Raw genomic sequence first — 25,421 nt, 5'->3', positions numbered from 1 at the left:
TTATTTTGCTTCCAAGGATATAAACTTCACATGTCAAAAGTCGTGCTCTACATAAAGTTACTAATACAGTTACTTTCTAAAACAAATTATCTAAAATGTTACATAAGTAAATATTATAAAAATAGGCTTCTTATACTCGAAATACACGCAAAAACAAAGGAATCCATACAGTCAATAAGTGATCCTAGAAGGAAAGTCTTTCTGTTATGCGAATAACCGACGGTTACTCCGTGCAGAACCGACGCTGCCCGTTATTCAGTGATGCCCGTTATACGTGATTACAGCCAGACATCAGTCTTCTTCTTCTTCTTCCCTGAGCGCGCCGATCATCCGGACGGCGGCGTCCACGCTGAGCACCGACTCGAGCGAGTAGAGGGGCTGTTGCAGCACGAGCACCACGGTGACGTCGATGGCGTCGTAGATGGCGGCGAGCAGCTCGAGGCTCCTGGCGGACGAGAAGTCGCAGGAGGTGACGGTGGAGAGGTCGAGCACGACGTGCGTGAGGCGGTGCGGCTGCGGCGCGGCGCCGGCCCGCACGCGCCACTGCGGCGTCGCCGCCTGCTCGGCGCGCTCCAGCAGGTCGCGCTGCTGCGCCGAGTCCGGCTCTGCGGCCAGCGCCAGCCGCTGCAGCTCCAGCACCCGGGCCGGCTCCACGCCCACCGCGCCGAACACCTGCTCGCGCAGCTCGTCCCGGCTGGGGAACGCCAGCGCGGCGCCGGCCAACAGCCGCACCACGCGCACGCCGGGCCGCTCCACGGCGGCCGCGTTGCCGTCCAGCTCCACGTACGCCGGCGGGCCTGCGCGTATAGCGACCGTACAAAGTGAGCGGTCTTCCGGAAGCGCAAAACGAGAATTCTGTCAGCGACATCTCTTTGCACTTCGAGTCACACGATTCTGGGACGGCGCTCGTATAGTGTTTAGTGTATTTTGAGAATTATTACTTCGCTCGTCCTTTCTAGACACCAAATCCTTAATCCGTTACAGATCCTGTACACTTCCCGTAAACTCGATCCTCCTCACCCGCTTGTCTCCCCCATCCTCTCCCACCCCCGCCCGCTGCCGCGCCTGAATTCCCACGTCCCACCCAGTCTCCATCACTCCACCCACCTTACCCTCTCCCAAGGTGGCTTCCGCCAACTCCCCCTCCCTGATGATGTCCTCCTCCCCTCCATCTACCCCTCCTATCAACATTGATCCTCCCTCACCTTCCTGTGTCTTTTCCTTTAGGCGCTCTCCCCCCCTTTCTCTCTCCTTTTCTCCCCATTCCCCTTCCTCCACCGCTCCTCCCCTAGGTTTCCCCTCCCCCTTCCTCCCTTCCCCCTATCTTCCCTGCCCGTGGCATCTCTGCTCTCCCCTCTCCCACTCCCACCCCCACTCCTCCTCTCTTGGCAGGTCCCCGGACTCGTACACACCCAGTGGACATTCGCGCGCCGGAGATCATCGCCATCATTGTCTCGTGTGCGTGCCTTCGTTTTGTGTTTAGTGTTCTTTCGCCGTCATGCCACCACTGTTCACATGTGCCGTCGCAGTCATCCGTGTTATGTGCACCGTGTCAACAAGTGTTAGTGTTTTTACTCGTCCAGCGTGAACGGCTTTATGTTTATGTCTACAGTTTTTTCCCGCCGTTTTTATTGTTTTAGCTGTGCCCCCTGTATGTTATATTATTGTACCACTCATGGCTGAAGAGTAGCGTAATATGCTGCTGACAGCGCACCTTGTATGAGGTGATTAAAATAACAATTAAGTAAAAAAAACATCTAGACAGCAAATCCTTAATCCGTCCCATCCTCTGTTATGCCCACCTGGTTATCTGCCCCCCCCCCCCTCCCAAATTCCATTAGTCCCTCCAGATCCTTCAGCGTCATGCACTCTGCCTCGCCTTCTGTATATGCCTCCTGTCCCTCAAGCAGATCCTCTTTGACCTCGTTCCTTTCCCCCATCTGCTCCTATTCCTCGAACATATCCCCATACTCTACGTCTCCCGCCGCCTTGATCCCCCACCCCTGGTTGCTCCTTTCCTCTCGCATCCCCACCCCCTGCCACGTCCCCGCTACCCTCCATCTCTACACCCTTCATCTCCTTTCCCAAGGTGGCTTCCATCAACCTCCCCTCCCGAATGATGCCCTCTCTCCCTCCATTTATCCCTCCTAACAACTCTGATCCTCACCCCCCTCCTTTCCTCCATCCTTTTCATGGGCTCCCTCTTCCCTCCTTCCATACTCTTTATTCCCCATCTACCCTCTCTCTGCGCCCCTTCCCTCCCCCAAGTCCCTTTGCATTCCCCCCCATCCTTCCTGCCTTTTCCCATTCCCTCTCACGTCTGCCCCAGCACCACCCCTTATGAGTCCTCTACCGCCTTCGGTTCTCCCCTCCCCCTTTTCGTTTCTCCTCTCCTCAATCCTTGTTTTCCCCCTCATCTGTCCAGTTCCCCCCCCCCCCCCCCCTTCAGCCCTTGGCTATGGTGTGTCATCTTTATGCCAATATTTTAGTTCAGTGTTTATTGTGAGTGTTCAGTGTTCTGTGTCTTTTCTGAAGTGTTGCGAATGGAAATCATACTGTCACTGAGTGTGATTTTTATATCTCTTGCAAACAGAAACCAGACTGTCACCATATTTTTTAATTGTCTGTCTACTATTTTACCTGTCTGCTTCCTGTGTATTTTATTAGCATTGCGAACCCTTTGTTTTATGTGTTAACTTTCCACAATTTTCCACCGTTTTATAATTTAAGTCACCGTTTCATCGCCTGCTTTTATTGTTTCTTATCTTCTTCTTATGTTTTGAAAAGTCTGTAGGCTGCAGAGCAGCGTACTAAGCTGCTGCCAGCCCACCCCCTTAGGGAGGAATCGAAATTCAATAAAGGAAAAAAATTAAAGACACTGTCCATTCCTTTCTATGGCTCTTGCAAGCCCTTTGCTGTCTCTGACAGAATTACAATGTCATTGGCGAACCTTAAATGTAGTCGAGTTAACTTGGGGACTGAGGGACTTAGATTATGGAATGAGACACTTAAAGTAGTAAGGAGTTTTGCTATTTGGGGAGCAAAATAACTGATGATGGTCGAAGTAGAGAGGATATAAAATGTAGACTGGCAATGACAAGGAAAGCGTTTCTGAAGAAGAGAAATTTGTTAGTATACGGGTCGAAGTAGAGAGGATATAAAATGTAGACTGGCAATGACAAGGAAAGCGTTTCTGAAGAAGAGAAATTTGTTAGTATCGAGTATAGATTTAAGTGTCAGGAATTCGTTTCTGATAGTATTTGTATGGAGTGTAGCTATGTATGGAAGTGAAACATGGACAATAAATAGTTCGGACAAGAAGAGAATAGCAACTTTCGAAATGTGGTTATACATAAGAATGCTGAAGATTAGATGCGTAGATAACATAACTAATGAGGAGGTATTGAACAGAATTGGGGAGAAGAGGAGTTTGTGGCACAACTTGACTAGAAGAAGGGATTGGTTGGTAGGACATGTTCTGAGGCCTCAAGGAATCACCAACTTGGTGTTTGAGGGCAGCGTGGAGGGTAAAAATCGTAGAGGGAGATGGACACACTAAGCAAATTCAGAAGGATGTAGGCTGCAGTACGTACTGGGAGATGAAGCAGCTTGCACAGGATAGAGTAGCATGGAGAGCTGCATCAAGCCAGTCTCAGGGCTGAAGACCACAACAACAACAACATACTTCGTTCCTACTGACTGACTACCTTCAGAAGTACCCTGAAACTATGTATACACGGTTTGAAGACATATTAACAATTCGATATCTGGAACTAACTTTGGCTAAAATTTGAGAAGGGCAATGATATTGTGCTCTTTTGCCACACTTCCTTTGCTCAGATTCCACTTGTTTTACATTTTTTCAGTAACAGTATAAGAAGTGACAGCCAACAATATCGTACTACATTTTCTGATGTAGCTACTAGTATTGTGGAATTTCTGCTCTAATTAATTACGTTACACTGTACAAGGCGCCGAAGTGTTACGAAGGAACAACGAATTTCGAACTACGAAATTATTACAGCAAATAGAGTAAGCGATTTCCACCACCTGCTTCTCCATTAATATTTTGAATATATCTTTCTACTGTTCTGCTTTTTATAGACAAGTAATATTTTTCGCTGCACTGATTCTTATTTCCGAATCTGTCCTAATTAATTACATTCGGTGACAATGTATACGAAAGTTTCTCATCCATGATTACTTATAAACACACAAGGATCTGAGAACATGCATAGATCGGAGGGAATCAATCAACTGTCATGTATAAAGTGTATCTGCGTACGAACATAACACTGGTAGGAATACATTTACTGGCAGTTTACTCAAACACATTTGAAAATTTACTTATCACTTGTTTCGTAAATACCTGGCCATAAAATCGCAGAAATTGCCTGTGCAACGCATCACTTTATAATACCGTGCCGATATTTTTCAACATAAAAAGTGCCTCATGTAAATACGTCATTTACAATTATAGATTTATAGTACACACCTTTGAAAAGTGACTAGTTCTAAGTTAACATACTTCTCTTTATAACCGTAGCAACGACGATACTGCAATATAAATGCCACTAAAACTCAATCGTGAAGGAAAGCATCTAAAACAAGGCGAATATGTGTAATATTCAAATTTAACTATAACCGCAAATTGTAGACAAGCAGCGTTGCCCAATAATCAAGTGACAATACTGGTTTGGTGATGAGTACATGCGCTATAGGCTATGCTCACTGTATAGATGTATATACTCTATGAACTTAACTAGTGACGCATAACACTGCACAGTGCACGTAAGAAATTCGGACGCACACACTCGTAATATCTAACAGCGTTGGAAAGTAACAGCTCCATCTGAACATTTTCGGATACTTTACTGACCCAAAACCACCACCCAACAAACATAGGAACCCAACTGAAAGTTCTTAAAACTAGCGATACCGTAGACCACAAACTAACAAACGACATCTGTAACCGCGCGACCGCTACGGTCGCAGGGTCGAATCCTGCCTCGGGCATGGATGTGTGTGATGTCCTTAGGGTAGTTAGGTTTAAATAGTTCTACGTTCTAGGGGACTGATGACCTGTGATGTTAAGTCCCAAGTGCTCAGAGCCTTTTGAACCATTTTTGAACAAACGACAAAAATCAATAGCCCAATGAATAAACGTACTACATGAATACTTTGCTATAAAGATATTCCAGTATAGCTGCAATTTACCTGCCAAAATGTTTCAAATTACTCTGAGCAATATTGAACTTAACATCTTAGGTTCTCAGTCCCCTATAATTAAGACCAACTTAAACCTAACTAACCTAGGCACATTATACACATCCATGCCCGAGACAGGGTTCGAACCTGTGACTGTAGCGGTCTCGCGTTTCCAGACTGAAGCACCTGGAACTCTCGGCCACATCGGCCTGCTGTTTAATTATCAATTTTTATTTCACGAGAAATCTGTTTCTGCTTTTATAGCTATTTTCAAGGAACCGGCAAATACAATGTCGCTGAAATCCTTAATATACATGATACACCTTGAAATCTTGACTGATTACATATTGGTACTTAAGGGTAGGTGACCTCGACTTGTGTATTACATCAATAGCAAACCGCCACGTAACTGTCAGTGCTCTGTTGTTGGTAAAACTACCTAATATTTGTTGTACGTACAAAATATTTTGATAGTAATTTGATAGTCCTCTTACTATGATCTTATAAGTTTATGCATGTATTAGGATCTCTGAAAATTGATCGTAATTTAACGGAATTATGACTCAAACTTGAATGTGGAGTGTTCTAAAGTCATCAAGTATGAATTCCAGACTTTCTGTGCAAACTGTGACTTAATGAATAACTAAAGTCCGCCTAGTATATTTTGATAGTCACGACCGAGAACTGCACGTTGAAAGGGATCCAGTTGTGGAGTATTTGAGTGAGTAGTGATAAACACAGAACATCCGCTCGTAAGATTTTCGGCAACAGGTCTGGTTCAATGCCATAAGCTGATTATTAAGGGAAACTGTCTTTGTATATCGATAACTTCAGATTAGTAGGGACTTCGTGGTTATTATGTATCAAAGGAGTAACAACACATCGTTATATTCCTTCGAAGACTATTTGTCCTTTAAAAGCTTAGTTAACCTGACAATAGAAAACTTTTGATGCACCCTATACAATCGTTTAGTGTTCTACTACAGATCATCCAGTCAAGAAGCATTATTCCTTTCCTGACAGGGTAGGGGTGCAAACTGGTGCAGAGAAAGTTACTACCAAAAGGTGAATGGACATTCACAAGTGAAACTCACCCCTAAGCGTACAATGTTCAACGTTTTGCGATGGTGCCAAGTGCTTAGGAACTGGATCAATGAAGAGTAGGGCTGTGTGCTATTTTCGGATGAGAGCCCACTGAGTCTGCGTAGTGATTCTAGACGTACCCTCATATGGCGACTGATCAGAACAGATAGCACACCAAGGAAAACTGTCGAACATAACTGATTTGGTGATCGAGGTATTATTATGTTGTGAGGAGGCATAACGTTACGTAGACGTACTGACCTCCAGATCTTTGAACACGATCAGTTATTGTGACACTCTACTCCTTCCCCTTGTGCGCTTTATCAGGGGGGCCAATTCGGCCCTGACTTATGGATAACGAGGCGCCACAGCATCCAGCACCACAGATGGAGAAGCTGTTCGAAAAAGTGGATATTCGAAAACGGACTGGCCTGTCCGTTTCCCCAACTTCAGTCCCATCGAGCACATGTGGGACATGTTGAGGAGGCGTTCTGCGGCACATGCACATGAACCAGCCGTCTGCCGCGATGCTGGAGGAACGGAAAGTCATGCGACAGGTGATGCTTACCAACTTTATGACGAGCATGGGGCCACGTCGCAGAACATGCACTGCCTCCCGATGTGATCACACGCCCTATTAAGACCCATTTCCCCCTTTTGCATTGACCAGGGCACCATCGTAAATCAGTGTGATCTCGGTGTAATTTTCATAATCTAATAAAAGTGTCATTTCTGCTCGACTCATAGCGTATTTCTTTCAGTTACCTTGTGTGTCATTTTGTAAGAGTTTTTCTATATAAGGCCAAGTTTAGCGAGCAATGAGAGTCATCATGCGAAAGCTACTTACGTCCTTAAGTTTTGCATACGAGAGTATATAACGCTCATTTAGTCCACATGGATGATAGATAGATAGATATTCAGCAATCACAGGCCCTGCAGACCACGCGCTGCTTCCACAAACTGCCTCCATTCCTCCCTGTTTTGGGCCCGGTTCCTCCAGGTGTCTTCAGTTCCCAGAGCTGCTAGGTGCTTCGCCAGGTCGTCCATCCAGCGCTGCCTTGGTCGTCCAATGGGGCGTTTGGTGTTTGGTTTCCCCGCTAGTACCATCTTCGCCTGTCTTCCATCTGGCATACGGGCTACATGGCCCACACATTGTATTCTTTTGTTCTTTATCTTGTGTTGGTGGTCGCATCAGAAGGTAAATATCCTCGTTTTTTCTCCTCCTCCATTCTCCATTATCTAAAACTGGTCCCCATATCGTCCTCAAATAGTCATGCTCCATGTCTCTGAACTTAACATTACTGCTGGGCATATCACTGTGTTGTAGATTTTCATCTTAAGTGTTCACTGAGATCAATTTAGAGCCAAGCGTCTCTCTGAGGGAATGCATGCATTTCGTTCCCACTGCTACTCTTTCCTTGATGTCCATTTTTATGTTGTTGTCCGTGATAAACCGAGATCCCAGGTATTTGAACTGGTGTACTCTCTTGAATCTTTTGCCATCATTCTCATGGATGATCTTATCAGAATTGTGTGACCTGTTCTGTGTTACCATATTTAGATAATGCTGAGATATTCAACGGTTCCAGAAGAATGTACTTGACAGCAGTGGCTGGAGGAAGAGGGATCTGCGAGCGCTAAAACGGAACAAAGTTTCGTGAATAGAGGCACTAGTCAGAAATAGTCATTGCGCCATTCTTATAGGAAGTTCCTTACATATCTGAACGATTTATTGCACATATGAATTTCAGTGCGTAGTTTCCACTATGCATAGATCCGTTTCTACGCCGCCTACAAACTACAGTAAAAATTCAATGTCTCGAATCAGGCGCGATTCATGTCTACTCAAAATACAGCGTAACAAAAAGGTTATACATGTACACTCATGTTCAGAAAAAAAACAGAACACCTTGAAGGACTAGAGATAGGACGTTAATATTCACAGGACATGTACATTAGTATTTTCTGCAGAACACAACTATGGAGTGGAAATTTATGGACGTCCGATGGCGGTGACAATCGCCAAATGTGGTAACTGTGTGTGTTCACTGTCTCAGTGAGAATGAAGTATCCTTCCTCGCTCCACAAAATGTTGCAAGGCCACACGTCGTCAACTTCAACTCTGCAGGAAAAGTAAGAGCAAACTCTACTCTAAAGTCTGCATCACGCCGAAAAAGTTGCTGGGTAATGTAAAGTTTGCACGGATACCATTTTACAATTGTTCGCACCACTTAACGAATGGAGGAGCAGCTCGAGCACTGCTTGAAAAACTGTCTTTGCGTCCAGCTCTCTCAGTGATGGCAACAACTGGTGGCGCAATTGGCCGTCGGCGTCTCCCAGGAGCAATTCACAAATCGTCAGTTAATTCAAACTTCCGAATCATTATCCTCAACCTCTCTGTATTCCTTTAATGCGTCGATACTCGCGAAGAACACCAGCTCTATTACTGTTGTTTCAATAAAATAGCTTTATGATAAAGCCTTCCTAACCTCTTCCACGCCCAAGTTGACATTCTGCAACTGTAATGCAAACTAATGCTCGTGTTTCAACACTACGTCGACGTACCAGTACCAGCGGCTAACATTAAGCCATGACACACTACTAACAACTTAATTTCTGTGTCGTTCCTACAAAGTTTGGTACCCATACTATAAACAGTTTTCCGTCTACATTGGCTCAAGTTTTATTATAACCACCCTGGGTGTTAATGCAATGTTAATAGAAAACAATACCGCTGTGTTCGACTACAGCTTTAGTAGGGTTTTGCTTGCACAGTCACGTCCATTAAATATCCAGGGGTAGCGTTGCGAAGCGAAATGAAATGAAAAGAGCACCTAAGGACAGTAACAAGGAAGGCAAATGATACTTTTGATTATTGAAAGAATTTTAGGAAAGTGTTGCCTGTCTGTACACAAACCAGCATATGGAGCACTAATGCGACCACCTCTTGAGTAGTGCTCTGAAGTTGGGGATCTGCACCAGGAAAACAATGAAATATTCTGCAAGATTCGTTACAAATTTTGTATCCCGTGGGTTTGCTCAGGAAAGGGTAAAACACGTCTGTACTGCTGTGTGAATTTAAATCTCCTTTACTTAAGCAATAAGAATACATAACTTGGAATGAGATGCGAAGCTGAAGTGAAGTGTCCTGGCTGCCTGCGCCTGATGAAAATGGACTGAATCTGTAGCGGAGCTCGTAGAGCTGCACAGCACCAGCTAGAGGACGCTGCCGTCGGTGTCTCGTGGTACTTCCAACCTTTGAAACTACGTGGCCTCGTTACTATCGATACCACAACAGGTAGCCTCAATTAGCACGCGGGTATTACGGAAATGGTCCGTGAATTCAAACGGGAATTCTCGGAGGGAAGAGAACGGAATCCCTGTAGGGAAGGAAACGTTCTTTTCGCGGAATAATATCGAGAAAATTCAGAGAACCGGCATTTTCTGCTGACTGGAGAATGACTGTACTATCGCCAGGGTACATTTTGCTTACGGATCGAGAAGACAAGATAAGAGGAGTTAGGGCTCGTTCGAAGACATATCAACCGTCGTTCCTCCCTCGCGCCATTTGCAATTAGAACATGAAAGAGAACTAATAGCGGCACATAGCAGCCCCTGCGTCACGCACCGTTAGGTGGACTTTTGATCACAATGTTATTTCAAAAAGAAACGAAACCAGCTTTTGAAATATCGCGCCAACTGTCCGAGGGAGTGCGCTGCTGCTGCTGTGCGCACTTAGCGACAGGCTTACACAACAAACTGCCGTCCACCGCTTTTCGCTCTGACCCTTACAAAGTCAGCCTCGGCCGCTGACCTGAACGCGTGCATAATCCGCTTTTCGGATTAGTGCCGGAGTGACATTGGAAGCCGATGATGATGATGTTTGGTTTATGGGGCGTTCATCTGGGCAGTTATCAGCGCCTGTACAGATTCCCAACCTTTGCTCAGTCCAATCTCGCCACTGTCATGAATGATGATGAAATGATAAGGACAATACAAGTACCCAGTCATCTCAAAGCAGGTGAAAATCCCTGACCCTGCTGGGAATCGAACCCGGGACCTCGTGCTCGGGAAACGAGACCCCCCCCCCCCCCTCTCTCTCTCTCTCTCTCTCTCTCTCTCTCTCTCTCTCTCTCTCTCTCTCTCTCTCCCCCCTCTCTCTCTCTCTGTGTGTGTGTGTGTGTGTGTGTGTGTGTGTGTGTGTGTGTGTGTGCATATGTGTGTGTGAGAGAGAGTGAAATTTATCTTCGATCTTGGCGAGGCAAAACTGCTGCAGCTGCTGAGCTAACTGAACGAGTCGTACGCAGCGCAGTGAGTAGTTCAAGCGTTTTCGACGAGGGAGACTGACGGTCGGCGACCATCCCAAGCCTGGACCGTCTTCCACATCGCCACTGTCCATCAGGAATCTGCATCACGTGCTCAGATGGTAATCGAGGAAATCTACCAGGGAATCCTAGCACTCATGAGAGACGCTGCGTGCAGGAAGGGTCGTGGATTTTGGGAGAACCGGACTTGGATGTGTTATCCGGACAGTGCTCCGGATCACGCGTTACTCCTTGTCCGCAGCAAAACACTAAATTCCCGTTGTGTCCCATCCACCGTGTTCTCCGGACATAGCCCAAAAGACTTTTTTCTGTTTCCCAAACATGGAACCACGTTATAAAGGACGTAGTTTCCAAGCCGTAGAAGAGATTCAACACAGTTCAACAGGAGATATGCGCGCCATCCCAGAAAATCAGTTCCAGGAAGCTCTCGAAAAGTGGGAGAAACAATACGTACGGTGTGCAGTGTGAAAATATGGTTAATTATTAGAGATATTTCTTTTTCCTTCTTTCTGTTCTCCTGCTTCGTTTATTCTGTACACATATATTTTGATGTATATGAAGATAGTAAATGTTCTCGAAAGAACAGATACCATTGACCGTGCAGCTTCACTAAAATGATTAACTGAAATCCTCACCTGCCGACAGGTGTTGTTCAAATACCTCGATGAGGACAGCTGAAAATATGTGCCCGAACGGGACTCGAACCCGGGATCTCCTGCTTACATGGTACACGCTCTATCCGTCTCAGCCACCGAGAACACAGATGAATAGCGCGACTACAGGGACTTACCGTTGCACACCTCCGGTCGGGGCACACATTTTCAGCAGTCCGCATCGAGGTATATCAACAACACCTGTGGGCAGCTCAGGGTTTCAATTAATTATCATTTATATATTTTGATGGTTTAGAATATTTGTTCTTTGATTGTCTAGTATGAAATGTAAATGCTTTTTGATTTATTAATATTTCTATATGAATCTCTTAATTGTTCAAATGGCTCTGAGCACCATGGCACTTAACATCTGAGGTCATCAGTCCCCTAGAACTTAGAACTACTCAAACCTAACTAACCTAAGAACATCACACACATCCATGCCCGAGGCAGGATTCGAACCCGCGACCGTAGCGGTCGCACGGTTCCAGACTGTAGCGCCTAGAACCGCCTCTTAATTTTGTATGAAAATGTGTCAATATATGTTTCATTTTCTTTGTAATGCTTTTTTGAAAAGCGCTGTGTGATATAAAACGTTACATGCAGCACTGTCGTATTAACTGCGATGCGAGACCGAATCGATGACTGGGAGTAGAAGAGTGACATTATGGAGGGGCGTAGCGCCGTGGAGTGGACGAGTGTGTTGTGTAAGCGGGGTCGACGGAGGCACACGAGAATCTATGACCACGTTCTTATTTTTCGGTCACGCTATAAACTAAATTTTGTCGTGGACGTTATGAAACAAAATGTAAACAGTGAGCTTCATTGAGTACTATAAACAGCAGCGACAATGTTTATGTAAAATGTTTATGTAAATGGACTGTGATTTTCACAGAAAGAACCGAGTTGTTTTGCACGTAACTGAGTTGACCGAATTACAGTACAATGAACTTATTATCTTGTGCATGAGTTAATGATTTACTGCTCGCAGTATAACTTTAACTTTCGCCGTGGAGAATTATGAATTGTTTGGTACATGTGGTTCTGCTTTTCGCAAGAAATATGAGTTGGCGATTGTTATTGCCAAGAAAGCAGACTGTTATTAACGTCGCGATCTCTAGTAAAAGTGCATTGTTTACTGTTTCAAAATTGTGTACGGGACGTTATCAACAAAAACGTGTGTATGGGACGTTGAAATCACGAATGTATAGAAAATAGATCTACACAGTAACGATTATATCTGACCAGCCTGTGAGTAAAGGAATGCAACGAAAGACTATTACTCACAGGGGAATCATTTACTAATCAAGAGAATGTATCGGCTGCAGTTTCCTGTCTGACAGAGCTACTTCAATTACGCCGCCAGCCGCGATAAGCGAACAACGACGTCTCAATGCACAGACCGCGCGACGAGAAGCTCTGATGCCAAACGCTCTCTCTGTATCCTCTTAAAGCGTCTCATGGAGCTTCAGCTTCACTTTCTTTCACTTTCGTGAAAGCTTTTCTGAGTATATGCTTTTTTTAAAAAAAACTAAATGTAGAAAGTGTCTTTGCAATGTGTTGTCATTGTCGAATTCACTAATTCACTCTTAATAGTAGTTGATACTATTCAGTTTCTCTGTCTTATTCATTCATTTTATGGTAGTTGTTATTGCACGTGTTTTACGTATTCTCAAAACGCACATTTGTGTGTTTTATTGTGGTATGCGCCAGCCCGCGTTATGTTGTGTCCATCATTAAATTCTGAACACCGACCTACCACAGTTAGGCGGCTCGTCCGCTATTCGTGCAAGGCACGCTATAGGTGGGAATTTTGAATCTGAGCAGGCAGCTATGTCAAACGTCATATTACGACTTACTCATGACCTAGAGTGACTTTATTCGGCTCTTACAGTTAAAACGGTAAAAGATTATAACAATTTCCTTCATTATTTAAATACTTATCTACGGGGGTTTCGTGTTTCATGTCCTTTTGATTTTTGTTCCGAAACTCCGACGTGGTTACATCCGTTAAGGTCGTTGAAAAACCTGTTCTTTTGCTATTAAATAATCGAGATTTACCATCAGAATTACGCAAAGTAAATCCCTGAGATATGTTTTCTGTACATGTGGCGCAGTTTCGTGACAGGACTAGGTAACACAGCGTGTTGTGGTTTAAGTCATTTTACTACTACTAAGTCATTTTCTTCACAATAGCCAGCAGGGGGCACCAATTTCAGGAGTACTATTGCGCGATAAGCAGTAACGCTGTTACAGTGTATGCCGGGCTTCTACCTCCACGAATCATACGCACGCTGTTACTACCTTCCCTCCTGTGGCCCTGGCTGTGTGTCAAGTTGCGTTCGCCATCGGAGCGCTCTCAGAAGGGTAACTTTCCATGGCATAACTCTCGGATTTAGTGGTAACATGGGCCGGTGGACACCCCCGTCATAAACTGAATACAGGTCAAGCACTAAATCAGGAAGAAGAAGGTGTACTGAACTGTAAAAAGAGAAACAAAAGAGAAACACTGAACTGTCCAAGCTCAAGATGTGCAACATCGTGCGAATTACAAGAACCACAGCGCTGTACGGTCACAGTACTGAACTGCAAACTCGGAGATCCGTATTCAAATCTCCCTCACGCCCATTTTCCTTTACAAAATTAAGAACTCTCCGTATAGCTATTGATGTATCTGTTCTCCTTTTGTAGTCTTGGCAGCCGTCATACTAAACATTGATTACAGAATGTGAGCCATGTGGTAAGAATATATTACCGTCACAAGTAAATATGATCAATAGTGACAGCAGGCGAGATATCCGCCAGGGTAGCCGAGAGCACTAACACGCTGCTTCCTGGACTAGGGTAGGCGCGGCTGCCCCCAGATCGGATCTGCCCGGCGGACTAACGACGAGCGCCTGTGTGCAGATCAGCGTGGATGTGGTTTATAGGCGGTTTTCCACATCGCGCTAGGTGAATACTGGGCTGGTCCCCACATTCCGCCTCAGTTACACGGCTCGCAGACATTTGTAACACGTTCACACTACTTCAAGATTTACACTAGACGCAGACAGTTGGGGTACACTGATTAAGTCCTAGGGGGTACGGGGTGGCGGCAAGAAGGGCATCCGGCCACCCCTTTAAAATTAACAGCCCACATCCGATGAACAATGACAGTTGACCTCGCAGGGTCGGGATTAATGCTTGGAAAGAGAGAGAGTGACAGCAGGGGAGATGCTTCTCACAGAAATTAAAATAAGAAATAAATTGGTGTGAACTGTGTTACAACAAAGGATTCAAAAGCCAAAACTTCCAGTATGGAACGCAAGAGTCATAAGATGTGGTACTTGTGTAAGACAAATAAGAGGTAGGTACGGCCGGCCGGGGTGGCCTAGAGGTTCTAGGTGCTACAGTCTGGAACAGCGTGACCGCTACGGTCGCAGGTTCGAATCCTACCTCGGACATGGATGTGTGTGAAGTCCTTAGGTAAGCTAGGTTTAAATGGTTCTGAGTTCTAGGGGACTGATGACCACAGGAGTTTAGTCCCATAGTGCTCAGAGCCATTTGAACCATTTTTAAGAGATAGGTACAACCGGAGGTCTCTTCCTTATAACTTGCTATTGCAAACGAGCGTTGCACAACGATACAGACACAAATTTGAATACAGCGAACAGACACGCCAATGACTGGAAGAACACATCATAATTTTGTGGAAAAAAAAGAAAAATCGGGCACGAGGGAGATCTGAACACGGATTTCCCACTTCGAATTCAAATAGCGCGAGCACACAAACACGACGCGCCGGCTATTCATACTCGCTCCATGTTATACAACTTGAGCGTGGATTGTACACTGTTTCTATTTTGCCTCTGTTTTCACAGTCGCTTGGGGTAGCCGCGCGGTCTGGGACGCCTTGACACTGTTCGCGCAGCTCCCTCCGTCGGAGGATCGAGTCCTCCCTCGGGCATAGCTGTGTGTGTTGTCCTTTGCGTAAGTTAGTTTAAGTAAGATTAACTAGTGCTAACAGGTTTTAAACTGTAAGACATTTCCAGGGGCAGATGTGGACTCTGGCCATATCTATTGGTTATGAACTGTAGATTAAAACCGAAGAAACTGCAAAATGGTGGGTCTTTGAGGAGATTGGACCTGGATAAACTCAAAGAATCTGAGGTTGTAGAGAGCTTCAGGGAGAGCATTAGGGAACGATGGACAAGAATGATGGAATGAAATACAGTAGAAGAAAAATGGGTAGCTTGTAGAGACGAAATAGCGAACGCCGCAGAGGATCAAGTAGGTAAAAGGACGAGGGCTAATATAAATCAAGCTAGACGAGTTTCGTTCTTTGTAGTTTTTTCGTTTGATGCATATTTCGTGAGATATTTGGCCCAGTCACGATAATAGACCACCCTGTATAATTTTGAAACTAAAATATTCTCGAAAATATTTGAATCTCCAGGACTGATAACAGAAGAGATATTGAATTTAATCCATGAAAGGAGAAACTACAAAAATGCAATAAATGAAGCACGCAAAAACGAATACAAACGGCTCAAAAATGAGATCGACAGGAAGTGCAAAATGGCTAAGCAGGGATGGCTAGAGGACAAATGTAACGATGTAAAAACGTACGTATATCACTAGGGATAAGAAAGATACTGCCTACTGGAAAATTAAAGAGACGTTTGGAGAAAAGAGAACCACTTGTATGAATATCAAGAGCTCAAATGGAATCCCAGTTCTAGGCAAAGAAGCGAAAGCAGAAAGGTGGAGGGAGTATGTAGAGGGCCTATACAAGGGCAATGTACTTGAGGACAATATTATGGAAATGGAAGAGGATGTAGATTAAGATGAAATGGGAGATGCGGTACGGCGTGAAGAGTTTGACAGTGCACTGAAAGCCGTAAGTCGAAACAAGGCTCCGGGAGTAGACAACATTCCATTAGAACTACTGACAGCCTTGGGAAAACCAGTCCTGACGAAACTCTACCATCTGGTGAGTAAGATGTATGAGACAGGCGAAATACCCTCAAACCTCAATAGGAATATAATAATTCCAATCCCAAAGAAAGTAGGTGTTGAGAGACGCGAAAATTACCGAACTATCAGTTTAATAAGTCACGGCTGCAAAATACTAACGCGAAATCTTTACAGACGAATGGAAAAACTAGTAGAAGCCGACCTCAGGGGAAGATCAGTTTGGATTCCGTAGAAATATTGGAACACGTGAGCCAATACCGACCTTACGACTTACCTTAGAAGCTAGATTAAGGATAGGCAAACCTACGTTTCTAGCATTTGTAGAGAAAGCTTTTGACAATGTTGACTGGAATACTCTCTTTGAAATTCTAAAGGTGGCAGGGATAAAATAAAGGGAGCGAAAGGCTATTTATAATTTGTACAGAAACCAGATGGCTGTTATAAGAGTTGAGGGACACGAAAGGGAAGGAACGGTTGGAAAGGGAGTGAGACAGGGTTGTAGTCTCTCCCCGATGTTATTCAATCTGTATATTGAGCAAGCAGTAAAGGAAACAAAAGAAAAATTCGGAGTATGTATTAAAATCCATGGAGAAGAAATAAAAACTTTGAGGTTTGCACATGACACTGTAATTCAGTCAGAGACAGCAAAGGACGTGGAAGAGCAGTTGAAGGGAATGGATAGTGTCTTGAAAGGAGGATATAATATGAACATCAGCTAAAGCAAAACGAGGATAATGGAAAGTAGTCGCATTAAGTCGAGTGATGTTGAGGGAATTTGACTAGGATACGAGACACTTAAAGTAGTAAAGGAGTTTTGCTATTTGGGGAGCATAATAACTGATGATGGTCGAAGTAGAGAGGATATAAACTGTAGACTGGGAATGGCAAGGAAAGCGTTTCTGAATAAGAGAAATTTGTTAACATAGAGTATAGATTGAAGTGTCGAAATCGTTTGTGAAAGTATTTGTATGTAGTGTAGCCATGTATGGAAGTGAAACATGGACGATAAATAGTTTGGAGAAGAAGAGAATAGAAGCTTTTGAAATGAAGATTAGATGGGTAGATCACATAAGTAAGGAGGACGTATTGAATAGAATTGGGGAGAAGAGGAGTTTGTGTCACAGCTTGACTAGAAGAAGGGATCGGTTGGTATGACATGTTCTGAGGCGTCAAGGGATCACCAGTTTAGTATTGGAGGGCAGCGTGGAGGGTAAAAATCGTAGAGAGAGACCAAGAGATGAATTCACTAAGCAGATTCAGAAAGATGTAGGCTGCAGTAGGTACTGGGAGATGAAGAGCCTTGCACAGGATAGAGTAGCATGAAGACCTGGATCAAACCAGTCTCTGGACGGAAGACCACCACAACAACAGCAGCAAGAACTAGTGTGTAGGCCTAGGGGTCGATGACGTTCCTGTTTTCGTGCTTCATCTGTGTTCACTTTTTCCTGTGCTGCCCGCTCCACCATGTTACCGGTAAACCTGAGGGGGTGGGGTTCCGGCGGCTCACCTTTGGCGGCGGCCAGCATGCCGAGCACCTGTACTCGCGGCGCGGCCCCCCTGACAACCAGGAAGAGCAGCGACAGCGCCACGCCCAGCAGCAGGCCGAGCGCCGTGTCGAGCAGCACGACGCCCAGGAAGGAGGCCACCCACACGCCGCCGTCGAGTACGCTCAGCCGGAACATGCGCGGCACGTCGCGGCTCGCGGCCATCACCATTCCCCTGCCACACGACCGCCGCCTCACTCCTCTCGTATCCCCCTAGCCACGACAAAGTAGGTACGACAAAGTATCCCAGACTTTTGTTTCGATACCGAATACTTCCACCGGTACTTACTCGGTATCGAGACAAAAGTACCTGTACCTAATCGATTTTACGCACACAGCCGAGCAACGACTGAGTGACTGTGGCTACGGTACTACCATCTGCCCTCCCCCGTCGCTCACCCCCTCCCACCGTGCGGTGCCCTTCTTCATCTAGGCGTGTTCATCCTCTCTTCAGCTGTATTGTCTCGCAATCCTTCAGTCATTAAAAAAATAAAGGACTAAAAAACTGGCCAGGGTGAGATCTAATCGAGGGTTCCATAAAAACTTAATTACGTATACAGATAGTTCATCCATTCTGGCAATCGACAACTTCGACCATTTTTGCCTGTTACTGACACTGATAGTTGCAAGATATCGGTCCCAGAGATTCAAATATTTTCGAGAATGTTTCAGTTTCAGCACTATACAGGGTGGCCCATTGATAGTGACTGGGCCAAATATCTCACGAAATAAGCATCAAACGAAAAAAAGTACAAAGGACAAAACTCGTCTATCTTGAAGGGGGAAACCAGATGGCGCTCTGATTGATCCGCTAGATGGCGCTGCCATAGGTCAAACGGATATCAACTGCTTTTTTTTTTTAATGGGAACTCCCATTTTTTGTTACATATTCGTGTAGTACGTAAAGAAATATGAATGTTTTAGTTGGACCACATTTTTCGCTGTAATAGTCACAGACGTACAAGTACGTGGTATCTCGTAATATTCCGCCAGTTAGGACGGTATTTACTTTGTGATACATTACCCGTGTTAAAGTTAACCGTAAACCAATTACGGAAAAGGTCGATATCGTGTTGATGTATGGCTATTGTGATCAAAATGCCCAACGGGCGTGTGCTACGAATGCTGCTCGGTATCCTGGATGACATAATGCAAGTGTCCGGACCGTTCGCCACGTAGTTACGTTATTTAAGGAAACAGGAACTGTTCAGCCACATGTGAAACGTCAACCACCACCTGCAAGAAATGATGATGCCCAAGTAGGTGCTTTAGCTGCTGTCCCGGCTAATCCGCACACCAGTAGCAGACTAATTGCGCGAGGATCGGGAATCTCAAAAACGTCGGTGTTGAGACGAATGTCGTTACACTTATTGTCAAATGCATTGAGGTTGACGGACGTCATTTTGAGCATTTATTCTGTTAATGTGGTATTTACAGGTAACCACGCTGTAACAGCATGTGTTATCAGAAATGATAAGTTCACAAAGGTACATGTATTACATTGGAACAACCGAAATAAAACGTTCAAACGTACCTACGTTCTGTATTTTAATTTCAAAAAACCTATCTGTTACCAACTGTTCGTTTAAAATTGTGAGCCACATGTTTGTGACTATTACAGCACCATCTACCATATGGCGAAAAAAGTGGTCCAACTAAAACATTCATATTTCTTTACGTATCACACGAATGTAATAAAATGGGGGTTCCTATTTTAAAAAAACGCAGTTGATTTCTGTTTGACCTATGGCAGCGCCATCTAGCACGCCAACCATAGCGCCATCTGGTTTCCCTCTTCAAGCTATACGAATTTCGTTTATTGTAGTTTTTCCGTTTGATGCTTATTTCGTGAGATATTTTCCCCGGTCACAATAAATGAACCACTCTGTATATGTGACACAAAGTCATGCAGGAGGCAGACGGCCATTATTATTATTATAACCAGCAGTTCTCCATTCAGGACAACTGCATCACAATGGTAAAAATCAAATACTATGCCAAGAATGGCTTTATAGCGCATATGACGCGTTTCAGAATCTATTGTCAGATATCCAGGCCCGATCACTGCACGTAGATCGGCGCTTCCAGTTCTATGCAAAACAAATATCCACAGACTAGTATTAGTGCTTTACTACTCTGCGAGTGTCTTTTAATATACAACTTGAAACGCCTTATCTGCGTGCAGTAATCACTCCTGAATATCTGATGTAATTTCCGAAACACGTTATATGAGCAATAAAATCATTCTTCGCCTGATATTTCACTTTTACCGTTGACAGTCAGTGGAGCTGAATGCAGAACTACTGATTGTTTTCGTTTCAAATTTGTCGTCGGATAACAAATGACAAAAGAACATTTCTTCATATGACGTGATAATACTTTCAGCTTTCTTCTTTCATTTCTACAGTGGAATCTTGCTTCTTGACAAATTTCAAGATTATGGGCCAACGGGAAGTACCGTATAGGTTTTGATGAGTCAGTTTACCAATATCAAAATGTGTGGCTTAAGTGACCGTATCTTTTGGCTGCATCCTCTTAGAAGCTTACATTTGTTACACCGCTAAGGGCTTATATAACTTAATATGTAACATAAATTTCAACTTCATAGGTCTACCCATTGCTCAGGAGAAAAGGCTCTTAAGAGACGGACAAACAGACAGAGTGTAAGATGAAATTTTAAAAAAAGCTGTCAGTTTTGGGATTTTTTTCCTTTGGTTGTAGTGTGAAACTTTGCTTCTTGGCAAAGTTCATGATACTCGGCTAGCGAGAAGTGGCCTGTAGGTTTTGTCTAGTGAGTTTGCGACTACCAAAATATGTAACATAAATTGCCGTATCTTTTGACAACATTAGCTTAGAAGCTTCAACGTTTTACACCGGCAAGGGACAATAGACCTCAGAATGTGATAAATTTCAGTTTTATACGTCTACGCGTTCCTGATAAAAAGGCTTTTAACAGTCGGTGAGACAGGCAGACAGACACAGGGTTAACGAGGTGATCCTGTCGTATGCAAACAATAACCCTGAAGGCTCACTTTTGATGGATGCTAAAAATTCATGGCCGTATCAGTGGTTTTTTTCCCGTGTTCTAAGGACTTGGTCTAGACTTCCAATTCTTTTTCTCCTTGAGATAAGATATTCACGACACCCTTGAGCGTGCCATCTTCTTCGTACCCATGGGAATAATATGAACTTAAAAAAAAACTATTTACACAGTTGTACTAAGTGCAGGCTGACGAACCAGCCGTGGACCACCATATGAATTAATCTCCGTATTCGTCTGAAATGATTTCGAGAACTCATGGAACATAAAGAAAGAATTTAAACCTCTGTGATATCGGAATAATTCTGTATGCATCTGCTTCAGTACGTCAAAGGAATACTGCCACTGCAAATGCACCGTCTAGTGGAAGGTAAAAAGCACACAGTGAGTAATAACAGATTGAATTTCTAATTGGGTTGATTTAGGCAGTGACAAATTTGCTCACAAATGTAAGCCCTCGAAACTTTAACACATAATCCGCTGCATGTAATTCAAAATATGCCTTCAGATTACTGGGAGTCTGGCCATTGGACTATATCGATAGTAAATGATAAGTTCAGTGTAGCAAATCGTGTAACAGGAAGCCTCAAATTTATCTTTTGCACGAACAATTTTTTAGTACATTAGACACAGTTGTTGTTGTTGTTGTGGTCTTCAGTCCTGTGACTGGTTTGATGCAGCTCTCCATGCTACTCTATCCTGTGCAAGCTTCTTCATCTCCCAGTACCTACTGCAACCTACATCCTTCTGAATCTGCTTAGTGTATTCATCTCTTGGTCTCCCTCTACGATTTTTACCCTCCACGCTGCCCTCCAATACTAAATTGGTGATCCCTTGATACCTCAGAACATGTCCTACCAACCGATCCCTTCTCCTGGTCAAGTTCTGCCATAAACTTCTCTTCTCCCCAATCCGATTCAATACTTCCTCATTAGTTATGTGATCTACCCATCTAATCTTCAGCATTCTTCTGTAGCGCCACATTTCGAAAGCTTCTATTCTCTTCTTGTCCAAACTATTTATCGTCCATGATTCACTTCCATACATGGCTACACTACATGCAAATACTTTCAGAAATGACTTCCTGACACTTAAATCTATACTCGATGTTAACAAACTTCTCTTCTTCAGAAACGCTTTCCTTGCCGTTGCCAGTCTACATTTTATATCCTCTCTACTTCGACCATCATCAGTTATTATGCTCCCCAAATAGCAAAACTCCTTTACTACTTTAAGTGTCTCACTTCCTAATCTAATTCCCTCAGCATCACCCGACTTAAAACGACTACATTCCATTATCCTCGTTTTGCTTTTGTTGATGTTCATCTTATATCCTCCTTTCAAGATACTGTCCATTCCGTTCAACTGCTTTTGCAAGTCCTTTGCTGTCTCTGACAGAATTACAATGTCACCGGCGAACCTCAAAGTTTTTATTTCTTCTCCATGGATTTTAATACCCACTCCGAATTTTTCTTTTGTTTCCTTTACTGCTTGCTCTATATACAGATTGAATAACATCGGGGATAGGCTACAACCCTCTTTCACTCCCTTACCAACCACTGCTCCCCTTTGATGCCCCTCGACTCTTGTACTTTCTGTACAAATTGTAAATAGTCTTTCGCTCCCTGTATTTTACCCCTGCCACCTTTAGAATTTGAAAGAGAGTACTCCAGCCAACATTGTCAAAAGCTTTCTCTAAGTCTACAAATGCTAGAAACGTAGGTTTGCCTTTCCTTAATCTTTCTTCTAAGATAATTCGTAAGGTCAGTATTGCCTCACGTGTTTCAGTATTTCTACGGAATCCAAACTGATCTTCCCCGTGGTCGGGTTCTACTAGTTTTTCCATTCGTCTGTAGAGAATTCGTGTAGTATTTTGCCCAGCTGTGTCTTATTAAACTGAGGAATTAGAGGAAGTATGGCTGGGCGAATCAACATCTTGAGGCTCTTTTCATTAATAACTATTATTTTTATAAAGATACTCCTTGGGACAATATGTAGACATGAGAATTACCTCACTATCTGTCTCATGCTGACGATGTGATTCAAAGTTTATAAAATATTTAAATAAATTACGTGTCGTACGCCATGAGTCATTTGTCTATCACGAAGGTTTAGCAACCGTCTACATTCATCGTTAGAAGTTTCAGTTCTGAGCTGCAGGTGCACGTGTTTCCTGAGATAAAAATACTGGAACATGCGTCTTCTCGAACAGACAGTTACGAATTTTCCTGCATATAATATCATTCAGATTCGCATGGTTGTCCTTCAGCTTCCGCTGGCCGTATGTTACAGGCGAGTACGGAACTATTCTCTCGAATTATGAGTGGCTCTTATCCTTAATTATGAGTGAGCAGCGTAAATATTAATACTAAATTCGTTTTTTTTATATCATAAAATATATGTTTATCTCTCTGTCTTACGATGTACACTGAAGCACTAAAGAAACTGATATAGGCTTGAGTATTCAAATTCAGCCATACGTAAACAGGCAGTATACGGCGTTGCGGTCGACAACGGCTGTATAAGAGAACAAGTGTCTATCGCAGTTGCTAGATCGGTTACTGCAGATACAATAGCAGGTTATCAAGATTTAATTGAATTTGAACTGGTGTTATAGTCGGCGCACGAGGGATACCACACAGCATCTCCGAGGTAGTTATGAAGTGGCAATTTTCCCGTACGACTATTTCACGAGTGTACCGTGAATATCAGAAACCCGGTGAAACATCAAACCTCCGACATCAATACGGCTGGAAAAAGATCCTGCAAGAACGGAGCCAACGACGATTGAAGAGAATCGTTCTGCATGATAAAAGTGCAACCCTTCTGCATATTGCTGCAGATTTCAATGCAAGGACATCAACAATTATCAGAATGCCAACCATTCAACGAAACATCATCGCCAGCTGCAGTGGCCGAGCGGTTCTAGGTGCCACAGTCTGGAACCGCGCGACCGCTACGGTCGCAGGTTCGAATCCTGCCTCGGGCATCGATGTGTGTCATGTCCTTAGGTTAGTTAGGTTTAAGCAGTTCTAAGTTCAAGGGGACTGATGACCTCAGCAGTTAAGTCCCATAGTGCTCAGAGCCATTTGAACCATTTTGAACATCATTGACATCAGCTTTCGGAGCCGAAGCCCGACTCGTGTTCCCTTGATGATTTCACAATACAGTGCTTTACGCCCCGCCTGGCCCCGTCAACACCGACATGACTGGAAACTTGTTGACTGGTCGGACGAGTCTCGCGCAGTTGGACGTGTACGGGTATGGAGACAAACTCATGAATCCGTCGACCCTTGCATGTCAGCAGGGGACTATTCAAGCTGGTGGAGGCTCTGTAAGGGTGTGGGGCCTGTGATATGGGACCCGTGATCCGTCTAGATACGACTGTGACAGTTGACACGTACGTAACCATTCTGTCTGATCACCTACAACCAATCGTGTCCATTGCGCCTTCCGACGGACTTGGACAATTCCAGCAGGACAATGAGACACCCCACACGTCCATAATTGCTACAGAGTGACTCCAAGAACACTCTTCTGAGTTTAAACACTTACGCTGGCCACTAAACTCCCCAGACATGAACAGTATTTAGCATACCTGAGATGCCTAGCAGCGTGCTGTTCAGAAGAGATCTCCTCCTCCTCGTACTCTTACTGACTTATGGACAGCCCTGCAGGTTTCATAGTATCAGCTCCCTCCAGCACCACTTCAGACATTAGTCGAGTGCAAGCCACCTGGTGTTGCAGCACTTCTGCACACTCGCAGGGTCCTACACTATATTAGGCTGGTGTATCAGTTTCTTTGGCTCTTCAGTGTATATGTCACGCTATACGAATATTACGATTTTATTAAAATTCGCTATCAGCGCGTCTTTCGGAAGGAATGGTATGAACGAATGTTAATTTTAGAGCATACTCCGCTAATCAAAGATTAAATATGCAACGAATCATTCGTTGTGGCTAAGACAGTAATCGTCACATTCTGTCTTTCGAATGTTTTAATATTCCGTCGAAAAAAAATTAAAGTATCAAGTTTTTATTTAATGTGGATCAGATTTTCAATACCCCTAGCAGGAGGTGAATTGAAGTTATTAACAAGGCTGATGACCGTAAATCTCGTAAAAAGTTTTTATTTGCTTCCAAGTGTAAAGTGTGTCTGTTACGTAGCTGACGGGAATCCCCGGCACATGTGTAGACATTACAACAATGATTTGTACACTTTTGATATTTGCTTCTAATCATGACGCAGAATAAGATATTCGAATGGGAACACTACTATGAAAACCATCCTGTTGCCCACAATACCTGTAGGTTTTACTTCACAATGCTACTGCAAAACATCAAAGTACATCAGCAGTTAGAACTGCAGTATCCTGTAAAACAGCCTTCATCACAACTCTTACTGAAATTGTCCCTGATCCAGCAGTAATGGTGTGTAATTGGTTGCTAGGAGAAGCAAAAGAGTACCTTGACACGTTCGGAAACTTCTAGAAGGAAGAAACATACACCAAAACAAGAAATATATGTCCAGAAATCATTAGCTCTAAAATGCATACCTTAACAGCTATGGGCACTTGTTCATAATCGATAGCATTCTATTACTGTCTCTTTG

The 25,421-nt window shown here is 43.9% G+C and overlaps 1 protein-coding gene across 1 annotated transcript in view; it reads right to left on the bottom strand.

The window, feature by feature from the left end:
- Positions 1–291: 291 nt before the first annotated feature.
- The window catches only part of LOC126267886 (solute carrier family 26 member 10-like), a 122,180-nt gene continuing 97,050 nt past the window's right edge, over positions 292–25,421 (bottom strand). Inside the window, exons 6-7 of the mRNA XM_049973195.1 lie at positions 17,733–17,944; positions 292–797 (exon numbers count right to left, since the gene is read on the bottom strand). Of these exons, the coding sequence (XP_049829152.1) occupies positions 292–797; positions 17,733–17,944 (718 nt within the window). The remainder of the gene's footprint in view (positions 798–17,732; positions 17,945–25,421) is intronic.

Source organism: Schistocerca gregaria, chromosome 4 (genome assembly GCF_023897955.1).
Source record: "Schistocerca gregaria isolate iqSchGreg1 chromosome 4, iqSchGreg1.2, whole genome shotgun sequence".
In the NCBI taxonomy this organism is placed as follows: Eukaryota; Metazoa; Arthropoda; class Insecta; order Orthoptera; family Acrididae; genus Schistocerca; species Schistocerca gregaria.
Note: the sequence above shows the minus strand (reverse complement) of the source record. Positions and strands in the feature narration are given on the sequence as shown.